The 19369-nt window shown below is 44.1% G+C and overlaps 2 protein-coding genes across 10 annotated transcripts in view; one reads left to right on the top strand and one right to left on the bottom strand.

Annotated features, from left to right (window-relative positions):
* The window catches only part of EXOSC7 (exosome component 7), a 179916-nt gene extending 175307 nt beyond the window's left edge, over positions 1-4609 (bottom strand). The window contains exon 1 of the mRNA XM_060685953.2: positions 4322-4609. Within this exon, the coding sequence (XP_060541936.1) occupies positions 4322-4378 (57 nt within the window). The 5' untranslated portion in view covers positions 4379-4609. The remainder of the gene's footprint in view (positions 1-4321) is intronic.
* ZDHHC3 (zDHHC palmitoyltransferase 3) overlaps positions 4502-19369 on the top strand; it is a 156860-nt gene continuing 141992 nt past the window's right edge. For 3 of the 9 annotated variants that reach the window (XM_060685947.2, XM_060685950.2, XM_087894191.1), the window contains exons 1-2: positions 4502-4752; positions 9673-9886. The gene's annotated coding sequence lies outside the window, so the exon portion shown is untranslated. Of the gene's footprint in view, positions 4753-9608; positions 10099-19369 lie in introns of those variants that run through there. The other 6 variants (XM_060685951.2, XM_087894192.1, XM_087894190.1 and 3 more) reach the window with 6 other exon arrangements.

The raw sequence follows: 19369 nt of genomic DNA, 5'->3' as shown, positions 1-19369 counted from the left end.
AGTATCTGTATGACAAGATCACTCAGATTCGGGAAGGCCTGGCCTCTGACTGGGTAAGTCCGGATGGGATGACTAAGGCAGGTCTTGAGAGTGTTATCTGGGAGGAGTTTGATCCTGTGGCTCCCAAGGACGTGGACAGGATCCTGGGACGGCTGAATGTGACCACATGTTTATTGGACCCATGTCCCTTCTGGTTGGTACTGGCTTCCCGGAAGGTTACACGAGGCTGGCTCCAGAGGATTGTTAACGCTTCTCTGAGTGAGTGGGTCCTGCCGGCCGCTTTGAAAGAAGCGGTGGTGAGGCCCCTCCTCAAGAAGCCCCCTCTGGATCCGGCTGTTTTGGCTAACTATCGTCCAGTCTCCAACCTTCGCTTCGTTGCGAAGGTTGTTGAGAGTGTGGTGGCGCGGCAGCTTCCCCAGTACCTGGATGAAGCTGTCTATTCAGACCCGCTCCAGTCCGGCTTCCGGCCTGGGCACAGCAGGGAAACGGCATTGGTCGCGTTGGTGGATGATCTCTGGAGGGCTCGGGATAGGGGTTGTTCCTCTATCCTGGTCCTGTTAGATCTCTCAGCGGCTTTTGATACCATCGACCATGGTATCATGTTGCACCGGTTGAAGGGGCTGGGGGGCACCATTTTGCGGTGGTTCTCCTCCTACCTCTCTGACCGGTCACAATCTGTGTTGACAGGGGGGCAGCAGTCGACCCCGAGGTGCCTTGCTTGTGGGGTGCCACAAGGGTCAGTCCTCTCGCCCCTTTTGTTCAATATTTATGTAAAGCCATTGGGTGAGATCATCCGTGGCTTTGGGGTGGAGTTCCATCAGTACACTGACACTCAGCTGTACATCTCCACCCCAGGCCACCCCAACGATGCCCTTGAAGTGATGTCCCAGTGCCTGGAGGCCGTGCGGGCCTGGATGGGTAGAAACAGGCTCCGACTCAACCCTTCCAAGACCGAGTGGCTGTGGCTTCCGGCGTCCCAATATAGCCAGCTAGTGCCATCGCTGGCTATTGGGGGCGAATCACTGGCCCCCACGGAGAGGGCTCGCAACTTAGGCATCCTCCTGGATGCACGGCTGTCTTTAGAAGAGCATATGACAGCCGTGGCCAGGGGGGCTTTTTATCAGGTTCGCCTGATACGCCAGTTGCGCCCCTTTCTGGATCGGGACTCCCTACGCACGGTCACTCAAGCACTCGTCACTTCCCGCCTGGACTACTGCAATGCTCTCTACATGGGGCTCCCCTTGGGGTGCACCCGGAGGCTGCAGTTAGTCCAGAATGAGGCCGCGCGGGGGATTATGGGAGCGACGGGGCGCTCACATATGACACCTCTCCTGCGCGAGCTGCACTGGCTTCCTGTGGTCTTCCAAGTGCGCTTCAAGGTGTTGGTGACCATCTTTAAAACGCTCCATGGCTTAGGGCCGGGGTATCTGCGAGACCGCCTTCTGCTGCCAATAGCCTCCCACCGACCGGTTCGCTCCCACAGAGAGGGCCTCCTTAGGGTGCTGTCGGCCAGACAATGCCGGCTGGCGACCACCAGGGGGAGAGCCTTCTCTGTGGCAGCACCTGCCCTCTGGAATGACCTACCCCCTGAGATACGCACGATATCAGACCTCCGGACTTTTCGTCGGGCCCTGAAAACATACTTATTCCATCTAGCCGGGCTGGCTTGATCCCATCCTCTCAGCTTTAATTGAATTTGGTTTTAATTGGGTTGTTTTAAATTTTGGGCCGAAATTATTTAATTGTTTTTAAACTGTTTTTAAATTTTATATGCTGTTTTATCTCAGCTGTACACCGCCCTGAGTCCCGCAGGAGAAGGGTGGTATAAAAATAAAATAAAATAAAATAAAATAAATAAATAAATTTAATCAAGTGGAAGGGTTACCCCTTATCAGAGGCATGTTGGGTAAAGAGTCGAAACATCCCGGCTGATCGCCAAATTTCACGCGGAAAATCCAAACAAGCCAGGTGGAGGGGTCATGTCCCTAATCTCTACATCTGTACTCAAATTGTTTTGCTTTGCGCAGGTCGCCCTTCGGAAGTGAGGAGAGCCGAATGTCAACTTGCAAAGCTTTTAAGTTGCCATGAGCAGGAGGGAGGGAGAACTGATAGAGCTGATTGATTTCCCTAACTGAAGCTACATTCCATATATGATTCCTTTCCGCAATCAGAAGAAGGGTGTTGGATTTCACAGCCAGCCAAAGTGGTTAATTGGAAAATGTGATTTATGACATGGGCCAGGGAAGAGGAGAGCGACAGGGTCATAGGAGAACGTAAATCTATGTGGGATTAGTTCTAACTGCATCCGAATATTGCTGAAATGGTGCTCCTAATAAATGACTGTATTTCTTTTGAAGTTTGGCTCATGGCTCATGAATTAATTAGGGCATCTTTCGGAAACTTCACACAATACTCCCACAATGGGAGAAAGATAGTTCTTTAGATAACAGATATGAATTGCATCTGGGGGCCAGCTGGTAGTTAATGCAGCTAATGCAGTAGTGATGACACATGAGGAGAATGAAAAGTACCTACTACTGCTTACACCATTTCGAACAATTGCTGCCCCTGGACAGATTCATGAAGAGTGCATTGCAGTAACCAGATGGCTTTGAGTTAACCAGAGCAGAATTAACCATCTGCAGGGCCTCTTAGTTGAGAAAGAGTGCAACTAGTACACAAGAAGCAGCATTTGTGAGTCGAGCAGGACCCCTAGGTTGTGCCCAAATCTCAAATTGGGAAGTGCAAATTTAGCTGCAGTTCAAAACATTAGCTGACTATGTTACAAAGTATTAGTTTTAACCAATATCAAAGCTTTATGTCTGGTGCTAGAATTGCAATTTGGGAACAATAGACAGTTCAACCTCAGCAAGACTGAGTGGCTTTGGAGGATCCAGGAAATTACCATCTCTGGGGCTGGATAAAATGGTACTGCCCCAGCCGATCTTATGTACAATCTGAAGGTCCTTTTGGACTCATGATTCCTGTTCAATGCACAGGTGACAAGTAGCTCAAAGGGCCTTTGCTCAACTTTGGGTTGCATACCAGTTCACCTGTTTCTGGATCAGGAGACTCTGCTGTAATCTTGGTCACTCTTTTTCTCATCACCTCCTGAATGTACTCTCTATGGGGCTGTCCTTGAAGAGTAAATTTTAACTGGTACAAAATGTGATGGCCCAGGCAGTTATGTGCACTCCCAGATCAGAACAACCTATATCTATACTCTGAACTGCATTGGTTGCTAGTTTGCTTTGGGATTCAATTCAAGGTGTTGATAATGGCCATTAAAGCCCCACATGGCAGATTATTTGAGGGGCAGATTTTCTCTAGTTATCTATCTGCCTTCTAAGATCTAGAGGAAGGGGCAGGTTGTGATCCCATTTGCTAAGAACATTCATTTGTTAGTTGCCAAGAGGACAAGCTTTGCTATCTACTCTTTGGAATATAATTTCCTCCAAGGTGAGATTGGCTCTGACTACTGATCTAGTCGTCTAGTAGATTAGTGATCTAGTAATTCTAGGGGACGCCATGGCTCAGTGGCTAAAACACTGAGCTTGTTGATTGAAAGGTCGGCAGTTCAGCGGTTCGAAACCCTAGTGCCGCATAATGGGGTAAGCTCCTGTTACTTGTCCCAACTTCTGCCAACCTAACAGTTCAAAAGCATGTAAAAAATGCAAGTAGAAAAATAGAGACCACCTTTGGGAAGGTAACAACGTTCCGTGTGCCTCTGGCATTTAGTCATGCTGGCCACATGACCACGGAGACATCTTCTGACGGCACTGGCTCTTCTGGCTTTTAAACAGAGATGAGCATCGCCCCCTAGAGTCGGGAACTATTAGCACATATATGCGAGGGGAACCTTTATCTTTACCTTACTGATCTTTCAGAAATCATTTAAATCTGATTCTGTCATTGGAATGGGATCTTACGGAATTGCCTGTTTTCACAAATTGTTTTATGATTTAATGATTTAATTAGTTGTAAGTATGTTTGCTGTTATTGTTATGGTTACTTAGTTGTATTTTGTTTCTTATTATTTTTGTAACTATGTGAGTCTCCCAGAGCCGTATATGGCTATGCTGTATAAATTGAACAAATAAAATCGCACACGGACTGCAAGTCACATTCTTTGTCTACGAGGAGCAAATAAATACATATGCATATACAGATGTGTTTTCAAAATAATAACAAAAAATACTTGTTTTATGACGGGGTATATTCAGTAGAATCTGATTCTTGATTTCTTGAATCAAAAAGAAATCAAGAAAGAGGCTTAAAAGGAGTCCTTTCAATCCCTAATCCCCATTTCCCAGCCTTTTACCTGGACACCATGCATGATGTAAACCTTTTCCGCCTCGCTCAGGACCACCGATGCCATAATAATTAGTCCTAAACGCAGACTCCTTCTTCTCCAACACCAAAACCTCTTATCCGATTGTCAAAAAAGGCGCCTGACACCACCATAGAATTCTGTTAGCCTCGCGCCTTCGCAGCGCCTTCTGATTACGTCACTCTCCTTTGGCCTCTCCGTCGCTACTTTTTTGTTTCTTCTGTTTTTGTTACGAATGCGTGGAGAAATGGCATCCCCGCCTATTCTCACTGGATGACTAGTTCCTTGCTCATACGTCACGGATGGCGAGGGAAGCTCAACCCCGGGATTTCCTATCTTCAGTACAATTCTTTTCTGGAGAAGTGGGACGGTGCTTCTGCTAGACCGAAAGAAAATGTCCAAGGCATTCTTCCCGATCGTAGGTATGTTTAATTAGATACAAATCCAGCTGATCGCGTCAGATAAATGTACCCTGGTCTATGGTTTTATTCGCGAGTATACTATGGCTAAATTTATGAGTAGATTTCTGTGCAAATAAAATAGACTGAAGGTGATGCATAATATCCCGAATACAATCGTTTTCAGAATTTGAAATTTTAAACATAATAGTTGCAATGCGGAAGCAATAAATCTCATATACGCTCTACACCATCCGGCTTTTTGAATGATGCTCAGTATTGAATATTAATTCAGAATATGAAAAAGATGTTCATAATAATGGACAAAGGCACCTGGTTTCTTTTCCATACTCTTATGTATATCTTAAAATATTAATGGAAATGCTGTCTGTCTTTTGATCAATCAAAGCCATATTAAAGTTTCTAATTTTTTGTCTTCGCAGAAAAAGCTATCTATGTAATCCTAAATGTTTTAGGAAAAAGCTTTCATAGATTATAATTTATTTAGTTAAAAGCGTGGAATACTGACCTTAGAAGGATATATTACATTCATGGTTATGGGTCCACAATTTATAGATAATCAGTGTAAGACAATCTTGTCTCTCTCACCCAAGATTAGATAGACAAACATGTCTGTTTCTGTTATCACAGTCAGTTCTTAAAATGCCTTTCCTCAGCTTAAAAGAATTACAGTATTTGAGGTAAAATAACTATAGTGTTGCTCCTTTCAGTAACTATATAATAATAATAATAATAATAATAATAATAATTTTATTTCTATACCGCCCTTCTCCCGAAGGACTCAGGGCGGTGTACAGCCTGTTTAAAAACACAAACAAAACAACAATATAAAATTTAAAATAATTAAATAAAGTGGCTCAGATTTAAAACCCCAATATATTTAAATATCCCAATTTAAAAACTATTGTGTTGCTAGTCCGGCCTGGCGGAATAATAGGGTCTTCAGTGCGCAGCGAAACGCCCGGAGGTCGGAGATCTTACGAATTTCCGGGGGCAGTTCGTTCCACAGGGCTGGGGCTCCCACAGAGAAGGCCCTCCCCCTGGGCGTCGCCAGTCGACATAACTTGGTTGACGGCACCCTGAGGAGACCCTCTCTGTGGGAACGGACTGGTCAGTGGGAGGCTATTGGTGGCAGAAGACGGTCTCGGAGGTACCCGGGTCCTATGCCATGGAGTGCTTTAAAGGTGGTAACTAACACCTTGAATCGCACCCGGAAGACCACTGGGAGCCAGTGCAGCTCGCGCAGGAGGGGTGTCACATGGGCACAACGAGTTGCGCCCATAACCACCCGCGCGGCCGCATTCTGGACCAGTTGGAGCCTCCGAGTGCTCTTCAAGGGGAGCCCCATGTAGAGAGCATTACAATAGTCCAACCGGGAAGTAACAAGGGCATGAGTGACCGTGCGTAGGGCGTCCCGATCCAGAAAGGGCTGCAACTGGTGAATCAGGCGAACCTGATAAAAGGCCCCCCTGGCCACGGCCGTCATATGCTCTTCTAAAGACAGCCAAAGTGCATCCAGAAGGACACCCAGATTGCGAGCCCTCTCTGTGGGGGGCAGAGATTCACCCCCAATAGTTAGCGATGGCACCTGCTGACTATATCGGGGCGCCGGAAGCCACAGCCACTCGGTCTTGGAGGGGTTGAGTCTGAGCAAGTTCTTCCCCATCCAGACCCGCACGGCCTCCAGGCAGCGAGACATCACATCAAGGGCATCGTTGGGGTGGTCTGGGGTGGAGATGTACAGCTGAGTATCATCAGCGTACAGATGGCACTTCACCCCAAAACCACGGATGATCTCACCCAGCGGCTTCACATAAATATTGAACAGGAGGGGCGAGAGGACTGACCCTTGCGGCACCCCCCATGTGAGACGCCTCGAGGTCGACCTCTGTCCCCCTGCCAACACAAACTGCGAGCGGTCGGAGAGGAAGGAGGAGAACCACCGCAAAACGGTGCCCCCTATTCCTAACCCCCCTCAACCGCTGCAGCATGATACCATGGTCGATGGTATCAAAAGCCGCTGAGAGATCTAATAGGACTAGGACAGAGGAGCAACCCCTGTCCCGAGCCCTCCAGAGATCATCCACCAACGCGACCAATGCCGTTTCTGTGCTGTACCCCCGCCTGAAGCCCGACTGGTACGGGTCTAGATAGATAGCTTCATCCAGGTGTCGGGAAAGTTGTCGTGCCACCACGCTCTCAACAACCTTCGTCACAAAACGAAGGTTGGAGACTGGACGATAGTTAGCTAATTCAGCCGGGTCTAGGGAAGGCTTCTTGAGGAGGGGCCTCACCACCGCCTCTTTCAAGGCGGCAGGAAAGGCACCCTCACTCAGAGAAGCACCTATAATCCCCTGGAGCCAGCCTCGTGTAACCTCCCGGGAGGCCAGTACCAACCAGGAGGGGCACGGGTCCAATAAACACGTGGCGGCACTAATCTTACCCAGAACTCTGTCCACATCCTCGGGAGTCACAGGATCAAACTCCTCCCAGATAACATTCTCAAGACCTGCCCCGGTCTCCTCCCGTGGACTCATCCAATCGGAGTTCAAGCCATCCCGAATCCGAGCGACTTTATCATGCAGGAATTGCACAAAATCCTCAGCACGACCCTGCAAGGGATCTTCCCGTACTCCCCCCCGAAGAAGGGAGTGGGTCACCCTAAACAGGGCAGCTGGGCGGTTCTCTGCAGATGCGATAAGAGCGGAAAAATGGTTAGATTTTGCCGCTTTTATCGCCACTAGGTAGGTCTATATAATAAATATAATAAGGCTATTCTTTTAACTAAACCTATATAGAGATTTATTTCAATAGAATTTTCCCATATATATGCTATAGAGTTCCTGACCTGAATTGCAAATTGGAATTAAAAACTTACAATGTTTGGGTAATGGAGGAAGTCATTTTGGGAACTGTATGTGTAATGCTGTATATATTCTTGTTTTGGATTTTTTTTCTGGAGTTAACATTCCTGCAACAGTATCAGTAGAATGGTAACACCCAGGTTTATTTATATTAGTCTATGGTGACAAAATATCAGGAGTCTGCTGGCGTATTTTGTTAATAACAAATTTTATTAAAAGGACATATTTTCGTGAGCTGCAGCTCACTTCATGAGATGCATAAATGAAATGAAAAGATGTGTCCTTTAATAAAAATGGTTAGTCAAAAAAGTGCCAGCAAACTCCTAATTTTTGACACCTAGATCTGTTTCCCATTTATCTTTAAATGTACCAATTTTGAATAAATTATTGTATCCTTTAAAAAAATAGTTTGCTGGTTCATTTTATTCTCTTGATTTCTGAATAACTTGTGGGGCCATTAGGATTTACATACCATTGCTAAGCACAATATACTATATTACTGTTGTGACTCCAAATTTGACTATTAAAATGTATTATTTTGGCTGCTGAAGCAATCAGAACCTACAGCTAACTCTAGTGCAAAATATACTAAAAATGAAACTGATTAACCTCTTAAAGTTAGTAAGTATTGCTCTGTAGCTTAATTCCTGCTTCTTTATTATGCAGCCTTTATATTAAGATTGTGTTGCTTTTTTGTCACTTTAGGATCTTTTTGAATTTATTTTTAATCAGATTATTATAATGGTATAATTTTCTTGGACTGTACATTTTATGGTTTGGAATTTTTTAAAATGATCGATAGTATAAAAACAAACTCAATAAAATTAAAGCAACACTGGAAAATATATAATAGTGTGCATATTTACTATGGCAGATAGTCCTCAACATACGATCACATACAATTAAGCCTAAAATTTCCATTGCTAAGCAAGACAGTTAAGTGAGTTTTGCCCCATTTTATGACCTTTCTTGCGGTAGCTTTTAAGTGAATCACTGCAGTTATTAAATTAGTAACACAACTGTTAAGTGAATCTGGCTTCCCCATTTATTTTGCTTGTCAGAAGGTCACAAAAGGTGATCACAGAACCCCAGGACATTGCAACTGTCATAAATACATGCTAGTTGCCAAGTGTCCAAATTTTAATCACGTGACCATGAGGATGCTGCAAGGGTCATAAGTGTGAAAAACATCATAAGTCATGTTTTGTAGTGCCGTTGTAACTTCAAATGATCACTAAACATATGGTTGTAAGTTGAGGATAACTTGTAGTGTATTTTTAGTATTCTAAGATGGCCTAGGCCCTAAGACATGCTGCTCTCTTAGGCCATCTCAGACCACTACAGTATTAATGACTAATTGTTTCATTAATTAATCAATTAATAATTATTAATAATGATTTATTAATCAGTAAATATTCTTATCAGCAAATAGAACTCTGTCCCTCACTTCCACATATCAAGATGTATTATACTACAAACTACACAAATTATTTTTGGCATCTGAAGAAGTTTAATTCTAGGCTTTGATAGTAACAATACAGCGTACTAAATATTGCAATAGTTGATATTTAAGTATTTCCAGTATTTTAAAATTTTGTCCTTTTTAATGATACCTAAGATATTTCCTCCTCTGTGCATCAGTAAAATCTTTGACTGTACTGAATGTTCTTTGCCCCAATCGTATTAATCATTAAGTTCAACTGAAACGAATGGCATTTTCTGCTAAGTATGTACATTAAGGATAACTGATAATAAACGTTGGAGGCTTTGTGTGCGCATTTGTGTTCCTTACACTTTCTGTATGCAAAGGAAGGAACTCAGGCCAACTTAGAGTATAGTACTTTAATTCAATCAATAGCCCTATTCAATGAGCGCAATGCTAATTACTGGAAGATGTGACACCAACAATGCAGCTGCCGCAGGAATGACCGGCATGCCTCCTTCGAGACGGTCTGTCCCCTCGGTGGGAGGGAGGCGTTCCGGTTCTGGGGAAGCGGAGGGCGAGGGCGTGGCAATTTCGGCGTTACTCACTTCCTGGTTTCTCCTTTTTCTTTCGCAGCACGAATGGGGAAGCTGCGAAAGGAATGGGGTATGCTTTAGCCTTATCTCTCAGCAAGGAACTCCGGGCTGGGCGCTGAATCGCTGGTTTTCCCGTCTACTGGCAGGCGAATGGAACACTCTGCTGGTCTGAGCGGTGGAAAGTCGAGCGGGCCGCTGGCAGAGCGGGGGGGGGCGGCAGCAGCGGCGAGCGTGTTGCTTCATCTTCAGCCTGGGTAAGTTAAAGAGAGGAGGAGTTCGTCCAGTAGGAAATGTTTCCATTCCGAGGATTTTGAGCTCTCGCTGGGAAAAGCGGTAGGTGGGCTTCAAGAGACAGCGTTGAGGAAAGATCGGCAAAGATCGGTTGCCGTTTCTGCAATCCAGAACATGCGACGGGAGTCATGTAGGTGGATATGCTCTTCGTGCGCCTGAGTGAGAAACAACTAGAGTGAGTCAAGGAAGCTCATAATTTGGGCTCTGGTTGGGTAAGCGGGTATGGATTTGACAAGGTAAAAGACAGTAACATGGAGTATCAAGAGAGGGCCCAACCAGGTTTTTATAGCACTATTGGGACTCTAATCATGTTTCGCTATCTGATGCAGCAGCTCCTTTTCTTTAGGATTTGAATGCTTTGAATCCAAAATCCAAAGATATACGCTTCTGGGCTGCCAAATTGTGTTTCCTTTTCCAATACATGCTGCCAGATTGGAAGATTTGGGAGTGAATTGATGGTGTGGTCTTCACTATAGATATAAAGATTCCTGTAGTTGTTATCCATCAAAGCCTTTTTATGAGCTCATATCTTTTATCAGCGGCCAAGAATCTTACATGATTATGATGGGATATAACTTTGATAATTAAATAGAATATTTCATTATTCCTAGGGATGGATTGGCATTTTTATCAATTTATATTTTATAGTAGTTTTGTTAAACATAATTAAAAAGATAAAAACATAACTAAAAAAAGAATAAAAAGAAAAAATAGAAAGTATAGGAAAGAAAGAAAAAATAACAATATAGTAAGGAAAAATATTTTAAAAACATTTTCTTCTCCATCATAATGTATAAACAATTATAGTTACCTTTTTAAAGAATACAACAAGTAATTTCTTCTTCCCATAGCTCATATTTTATCTATCATCAACTCCTTAAAACTTCATCATTTAGTCCTGATCACCAAAAGTTCATTAAGGGTTCCAGAGATAATATCTGTTTTAGTCCTGATCAAATAAAGCAATTTTTAATTCTTTTTATTTTAACTATCTTGTTCTTTGATTCTTTTGAATAATGTTCTAGAATTTTATTTCTTTTAAGTTTTCTTGTCCCTTTTCACAAATTTTCCCTTTCTTTTTGTTTTTTGAAGTCAGGATGTTTTTATAAGTATTTTGAATACAACTTGTTGTCCGGGCATTTCATTTTACAGCAGAAAAAAAAAGATATACTAATAATAATAATACATGTAATAATTATAACCATATTTATAATTATATTAGCTTAATGATTAATGATATTAATTCTATTAACATACTTATAAAGCAATATTCCTATTTTACTTACACATAGCAATGCTCTTTCTTCATCTAATTTCTACCTCTTATCTCTAACCATTGATAAAACCATGTTAAATAATACTCTTATCTCCTTTATCTTTTAGTTTTAGTGTCAATCTATCCATCTCTGCACAATCCAGTATTTTCTGAATTATATTTTCATGTGGTCGTGTGTTCTCATTTTTCCAATATTGTGCAAATACAATTCTCGCTGCTGTAAATACATGTAGCATTAAATGTATAGTCCCTTTATCATAACTTTCTGGTATTATACCTAACAAAAATATTTCTGGCTTTAAGTCTATATATGGTTTAGTCATCTTTTCCAGCCATGTGTATATTTTCATCTGATATTTTCTTGCTTTCATACATGTCCACCACATATGATAATAGGTACCTGGAGTCTGATTACATTTCCAACATTTGGCAGACACGTTGTTAAACATTTTTGCTAATCTTGCTGGTGACAGATGCCACCTATAAAACATTTTATAAAGATTTTCCTTATACAGTAGAACCTCTGGTCACGACCATAATTTGTTCCATAACTGGTCACAAACTGATTTTGTTGTAACCCGAACCTAATTTTGGAAATTTGACACTTACAAAAAAAATGGCACGGAAGGGGAAATTGGCCAGGAAAAAAAACTGAATTTTTTGGTCGGAACCTGATTTGGTCATGGTCAGAAGCATTTGTGACCAGAGGTTCTACTGTACGCAGTGGCCATTGTCAATTTATAGTTTCTATCCCAAGTTTTTGCCATTTATCTAGTTCTATAGCAGTGGTTCTCAACCTTCCTAATGCTGCGACCCTTTAATACAGTTCCTCATGTTGTGGTGACCCCCAACCAGGGATGGGTTCTTAATTTTTTTATTACCGGTTCTGTGGGCGTGGCTTGGAGGTCATGTGACTGGATGGGCATGGCTAGCTGGTCATGTGACCAGGTGGCCATGGCTATGTGTATAGGGACTACTCAGAGGGCTGAAAAAAGTCATTTCTGACAGGTCCTCGCACTTTTGACTGGTCCTCACACTTATGACCAACCTCACATTTGTGCCCGTGCAGCATTCTTAACAACCATGTCACTCATTTCACAATTGCTTCTTTTCACCATGGTGATAAGATAGGGCAAAAAACATAAAATGTGAGGATAGTCGTAAATTCGAGATCTGGTCAAAAGTGCGAGGACCAGTCAAAAATAACTTTTTCAGCCCTCTGAGTAGTCCATATGCATAAAAGGATGCAGCAATAGAGAGGGATGAAGGAAGGGAAGGGAAATTAGAGTAGGAGTGAGGGTAAGAGAGGGAGGAAGAGAGGAGGAGAAGGAGAAAGGAAGAGAAAGTAAGAAGGAAAGAAAAGAGAGAGATGGTAGGTTTGAGGAGAAAGATTGCTGTACAATAAAAAAGATGAAAGGAAAAAAGCCAACCCCAAACAAATATAAAGATATTAAGATAAAGAATGAATTGTTAAACTTTAAAGAATAAAAGAGAACAAATATGAATAAATAGCAATAATTAGAAACACACATACAAACATACAATATATTTTCTTTTGTAGGAAGTTAGTACCCACCCCTTTCTTGGAAGAGTGAAATATTTTAGGAAATATGAAAAAGGCAGAATATTATATTTCCTTGGGATAAGCATGTTTTTTTATTTATTTATTTATTTGTTTGTTTGTTTATTTATTTGTTTATTTGTTTATTTATTTATTATATTTCTATACCGCCTTTCTCCCATAGGACTCAAGGCGGTGTACAGACAAGAAAAATATAGACACACAAACATCATAAAATTGCTAATTAAAATTGTTACTTAGTTTGGTCGATTAAATAAAACCCAGAATTAGATAACATTTAAAAAATCATTCGCATGTTTGTATGTTTAGTCCTGCCTGTTGGAACATCAGGGTCTTGAGGGCACGGCGGAAAGCACGGAGATCAGGGATATTCCGTATCTCCGGGGGCAGTTCATTCCAAAGGGTTGGAGCCCCCACAGAGAAGGCCCTCCCCCTGGGAGTCGCCAGTCGACATAAGTTGACTGACGGTACCCTGAGTAGTCCCTCCCTGTGAGAACGAACTGGTCGGTGGGAAGCTATTGGTGGCAAAAGACGGTCTCGTAGGTACCCAGGTCCTAAGCCATGGAGCGCTTTAAAGGTGATAACTAACACCTTGAATCGCACCCGGAAGACCACCGGGAGCCAGTGCAGCTCGCGTAGGAGAGGTGTTACATGGGCGTAACGAGCTGCACCCATAATCACCCGCGCGGCTACGTTCTGGACCAGTTGGAGCCTCCGGGTGCTTTTCAAGGGGAGCCCCATGTAGAGAGCATTACAGTAGTCCATACGGGAGGTAACTAGGGCATGAGTGACCGTGCGCAAGGCGTCCCGATCCAGAAAGGGACGCAACTGGTGGATCAGGCGAACCTGATAAAAGGCACCCCTGGCCACGGCCGTCAAATGATCTTCTAAAGATAACCGTGAATCCAGGAGGACACCCAAGTTGCGGGCCCTCTCTGTGGGGAGCAAGATCTCATCCCCTATTGTCAGTGATGGTACCAGCTGACTATACCGGGACGCCGGAAGCCACAGCCACTCGGTCTTGGAGGGGTTGAGTCTGAGCTTGTTTCTCCCCATCCAGATCCGCACGGCCTCCAGGCAACGGGACATCACAGCAAGGGCATCATTGGGGTGGTCTGGGGTGGAGATGTATAGTTGTGTGTCATCAGCATACTGATGAACACTCACCCCAAAACCACGGATGATCTCACCTAGCGGTTTTACATAAATGTTGAACAGAAGGGGTGAGAGGACTGACCCTTGCGGCACCCCACAAATAAGGTGCCTCGAGGTCGACCTCTGTCCCCCTGCCAACCCAAACTGCGAACGGTCAGAGAGGAAGGAGGAGAACCACCGAAGCACGGTGCCCCCTATTCCTAACCTCTCCAGCTGGTGCAGTAAGATACCATGGTCGATGGTATCAAAAGCCGCTGAGAGATCCAATAGGACCAGGATAGAGGAGCAACCTCTGTCCCGAGCCCTCCAGAGATCATCCACCAATGTGACCAGTGCCGTTTCTGTGCTGTATCATGACCTGAAGCCCGACTGGAACGGATCCAGATAGACAACTTCATCCAGGTATCGGGGTAGTTGTCGCGCCACCACACTCTCAACAACCTTCGCAACAAAGCGAAGATTGGAGACTGGACGATAATTTGATAATATAGCTGGGTCCAGGGAAGGCTTCTTGAGGAGGGGCTTCACAACCGCCTCTTTCAAGGCGGCGGGAAAGACACCCTCACTCAGAGAAGCATTTATAATCCCCTGGAGCCAGCCTCGTGTAACCTCCCGGGAGGCCGGTACCAACCAGGAGGGACACGGGTCCAATAAAATGTGGCAGCGTTAAGCTTGCCCAGAATCCTGTCCACGTCCTCAGGAGCCATAGAGTCAAACTCTTCCCAGATAACGCTCTCAAGACCTGCCCCCGTCTCCTCCCCTGGATCTACCCAATCGGAGTCCAGGCCTTCCCGAATCTGAGCGACTTTATCATGCAGGAATTGTACAAAATCCTCAGCTCGACCCTGCAAGGGATCTTCCCGTACCCCCACCTGAAGTAGGGAGCGGGTCACCCTAAACAGCGCAGCTGGGCGGTTCTCTGCAGATGAAATAAGAGCGGAGAAGTAGCTAGACTTCACCGCTCTTATCGCCACTAGGTAGGTCTTAATATAAGATCTCACCTGTGTTCGGTCAGATTCAGATCGGCTTGTCCTCCAATCACTCTCCAGGCGTCTTTTCCGACGCGTCATCTCTCTCAGCTCCTCGGAAAACCAAGGAGCTAGACGAGATCGGCATCGGGTCAGAGGCCGCAAAGGCACGACGCGGTCCAAGGCCCCAGTAGTCGCCCTGTCCCAGGCGACCACCAGGTCCTCAGTCGAGTTGTGAGCCAGAGTCTCAGGAAATGGCCCAAGCTCCATCAGGAACCTTTCGGGGTCCATCAGGTGCCTGGGACGGAACCATTTGGCTGGTTCCGTCTCCCTGCGGTGGGTGGAAGTGACTTGAAAGTCCATGTGAAGGAGAGAATGATCAGACCATGACAAGGGCTTGATGTCTATATCCCCTATTCTTAGATCATTCAGCCACTGATCAGAGACAAAAATCAAGTCCAGAGTGTGATTCCCCAAGTGGGTGGGGCCTTGAACTACCTGCGTCAGGCCCATGGCCGTCATGGAAGCCATGAACTCCCGAGCCGTCTCCGACATCTCACCAGCAGATGGCAGGTTAAAATCCCCCATAACAATAAGTCTGGGGGTTTCCACCGCCACCCCGGCTATAATGTCGAGCAGCTCAGGCAGGACCGCTGTTACGTGGCAGGGAGCCAGGTACGCAGTCAGTAGGCCCATCTAAATCCCCTAACCCCACTTCACAAGGAGGGACTCATATCCGGCTATCTGAGGAACAGTGGCCTCCCTCGGGCAAAGACTTTCTCTAATGATTGCTGCCACTCCCCCACCCCTTCCTTGAGCCCTTGGCTGATGGAATGCACGGAAACCTGGCGGGCACATTTCCACAAGGGGAACTCCTCCCTCCTGGCCTAACCAGGTCTCCGTAATCCCTGCCAGGTCAGCACCCCCCTCTGAAATAAGATCATGAATGAGGGGGGCTTTATTTACCACTGACCTGGCATTACATAACATCAGCCGTAGACCCAGGGTCTGAGACTCTGAACAACCCGGGAAACGAGCAGTGCTTTGGGGGTCAGAGTGGGCAATCGCTCGTAAACATCGAGTGCGCACTTCCGAAACATAATATGGCCCCCTGCAGCCGTCATATCTGCCCCTCCCACTTACTATACTAATGCCCATCGCTTCATCTCCCTGCATCCTTGTCAGATTTCTGTCCCCATCCTCCCCACCATGATTATCAGACCCATTACCCCTTTCAGTGGATTTATGGATCCCCCCAGATCCATTCCCACAATCCCTCCCAGAACCCCTTAAAATAGAACTTAAAGATTTATCTAAAAAACCCCAAAGCCGTCGGTTTTTTGCAAACCACCTCTCAGGGTTCCAAAACCCTTCCTCAAGGGCGGCCCTTGATAACTGAGAGGGCCAGACATGCGAGAGGGGGGAATCTCGCAGTGCAAGGAGCTCCGCAGTTGAATACATCAAAGATAGGAGCGAATTGAAGGAGATGAAGGATCATTTTCTTCTAAGAGTGTTAGAGATGGTTAAGACAGGTAATTTAAAATAAGGGAGAAAATAGATGTAAAAGGGAGACCAGTATGTTACAAATGTCAATACATCGGAACATCATCGCCCTCTCACGACGATGGGAAGTCTTGTGGTTGTAGTAAGTCCATCCAAAGGAGGTGGGGGTAGAGGTCTCAAAGGGTCGTCCTCTCACAGCGACCAAACCATTTGAAACAAACAAAGAGAAGGTGGTCTATCTCCCCATATTCCAAGACTCTCAATGTCTGTATCTCCTCCAGTCCTGATACCAGCGATGGCCGAGGATTAGATCAAAAAATAAGGCAGAGCCACTGGACAAAGTATTTAGGGTTAAATAATCAGGGTAATCTTGGGGGAATAGGTGGTAAATAAAGCTGCAGATCGATCTAAGATTGTAAGTTAACGCTGAGTGGTCGTAATAGATCTAGATCTGATAAAGGAGAGAGGGACAGTTGAGGGGGAGAGTAAGTCATCATCTCCAGTTTGTAATTCTCAGTCCCTATCCATCACCTTGCTCAGGCTACTTGTTCAATTAGTTTAATAAGTCCTCAGAGTTTCAAGAAAGAGGAGTGCAACAGATCCCTAGAGGTTGAAGGGATCCTAACATTTATAGCCTTTGCAACATTGCCCTCTCCTCTATTAACAACGAGGGCTTCCTTGCAGCCTCCTGGTGTTGCCGTCGCCGTCGCTGCCATTAGCGCCATTCCCCTCGCCATTGTGGTAACCCCCCTTGCCATAGACATCATCGCTGCCGTGTTGCTACATGCAGCGCCTATTAGCCCAGGCATCATTATCAACACCTTATCCGGAGTCGCTGTTGCCACCGTCTCACCAACCATTTCATCAGCTGTATTAGACTCAGTGGTTGACCCGGTCATGACAGCCAGGCTTTGATGTTGACATTCTCCCCACCGCCCTCAGTCTTTTTACTGACAAACAGCTGATCTTCGGGCTCGGCTCGGGTTTTATCCTTGGGCTCCATCCACAGCTCTATTGAGCCGAAAATACCTCAGCTTGCTGGGAGGGGGGTCTGTGGATGGTTAATTGACCCCCACACTCTTGAAAATGTCGAAACATCTCCCTCCTAGCCTCGGAGTTTCAGCTCTGAGCTGCCATTTTGTTTTGCAACTGTCAACGGAATTAGCTTGAAGCAGCTCCCATCTTCCTGCCCCCACCCTTTGTCAATGGGCCATTAAGGCCTGGGCCAGTCTATTCTACATAACAAAGATCTATCTCCTTCAGGCAGAGCTATAGTAGGAATTGCCAAAGATCCAATAAAGATAGGATTAGCCCTCTACACAATAGCAGCAGAAACTCACCACATGTGACCTGGGAAGCACATGTGACCATCAGCCAGAAAGGCTAGCTAAGACCCCCTCCCCCTGGGAGTCTGACAACCAATCAGGATACTCTTTCGGGGCCCCAAGAAATGCAGAGCCAGAGAGAGCATAAAAACCCGAGGATTTACTGTATCTGCCCTTTTCTGTTCAGGAACTCAAGCCATGTGATCCTGTCCACCATTAAATCATCTTTCCAAGCAGTCTCCATGTTTCCAGTGTCTTTTTCCCCACTTGGAGCAGAACCTAGAAGGAGATTTCTTCCAACACTTTGAACAGAGTATTTGGCTGGTTCACAAATTTAAACAGTGTTTAGTCATTTCAATTAAATTTACAATTTCTATATTTCCTTTTTGCCATATTTATTCCTCATCTATTTTTGTAAAAAACCAATATTACCCTTCATCCTCATCTCTAATCTTAATCAAATTCAATTTTTCCCTTCTATTCTATTGTCACTGCATTATTTTATTTGCCAGCTGAACTCATCATTTCTGGACTGTCAGACTCTCCGTAGCTTTGCCAACTTTTTTTTTTTTTTATTGAAAAGGTTTTCAAATACAAATTTTTCCCCCCTTTTTCCCCCCCTCCCCCCCCTCCCTAACCCCCCCTCCCCCCCCTCCCCCCCTGTGACTTCTTCGTAACAAAAAAAAACCCTAATTCATAACAGATTACTTACTCCCTCCTCAAAATACTGACCTTTACTTACTAAAAGTATTATAAATCCCCCTTTATCCATACATTTCAGAAAAGAAGAAGAGAAAAAAAACAAAAAAAAAACAAACACATTATACTATAACTATTATAAAATAACTTCTAATTTAGCATAATAGTGTTTTATATCTATACATTATTGCAACAATTCAAAACCACCTTCCACTTTAAAACTATACGATAAGTCCTACTTTAATAACATTTCAAAGCGGGCTCCCCATAAAATCTAATTTAACATTTATTCCACTCTATCCATTTCCTCCACTCCCCTAAATGTATCACTTAAAAATCCCTTTTCTTAAACTAATCAGTCTGTAGCTAGCTTATTCACCCACTGTCTTACAAATTTACCATACACAACAATTCTTGATATCTTTAATTCACTGCCCACACTACTTAAAAATATATATATATATATATTCCATTATATCTAAATAAAAAAAGAAAAGACAATAACTTTAAATTTATAGTCCATATAATATCTTCTTGAAGTCTTTCCACTGGATTGTTAAAACCAACATCCATAATAGGGTAACATAGCTTGCTGATGCAACAGTTTATTCAAGATCTCCAATCATATCTGCCCCCATCAGTAGTAAACATCTTCTTATATATATAAAAGTAAAAACAACCACCCGAGTGACATTATAATTATATTCCATATAATAATAATTGTGGGTTTCATCAGGATTATTAATTTCCATCATCGTATTGGGTAACAACCCGATCTTCTGCATGTCCCAATGTGATTCTCTTGCCTTATAATTCAAGATAATTATAATATATTTATCAACACAAAAAGAAATTTCAAAGTAGATAATTCAAAACCATCAATTTGAGGCTCTTTCCATGTCCCAAAATTACGGCAATGCAGAGATCTGCCACTATCC

The sequence above is a fragment of the Pantherophis guttatus genome, chromosome 4 (assembly GCF_059756535.1).
Source record: "Pantherophis guttatus breed Tessera chromosome 4, ASM5975653v1, whole genome shotgun sequence".
NCBI classification, from domain to species: Eukaryota; Metazoa; Chordata; class Lepidosauria; order Squamata; family Colubridae; genus Pantherophis; species Pantherophis guttatus.
This window is presented reverse-complemented; position numbering and strand designations above follow the sequence as displayed.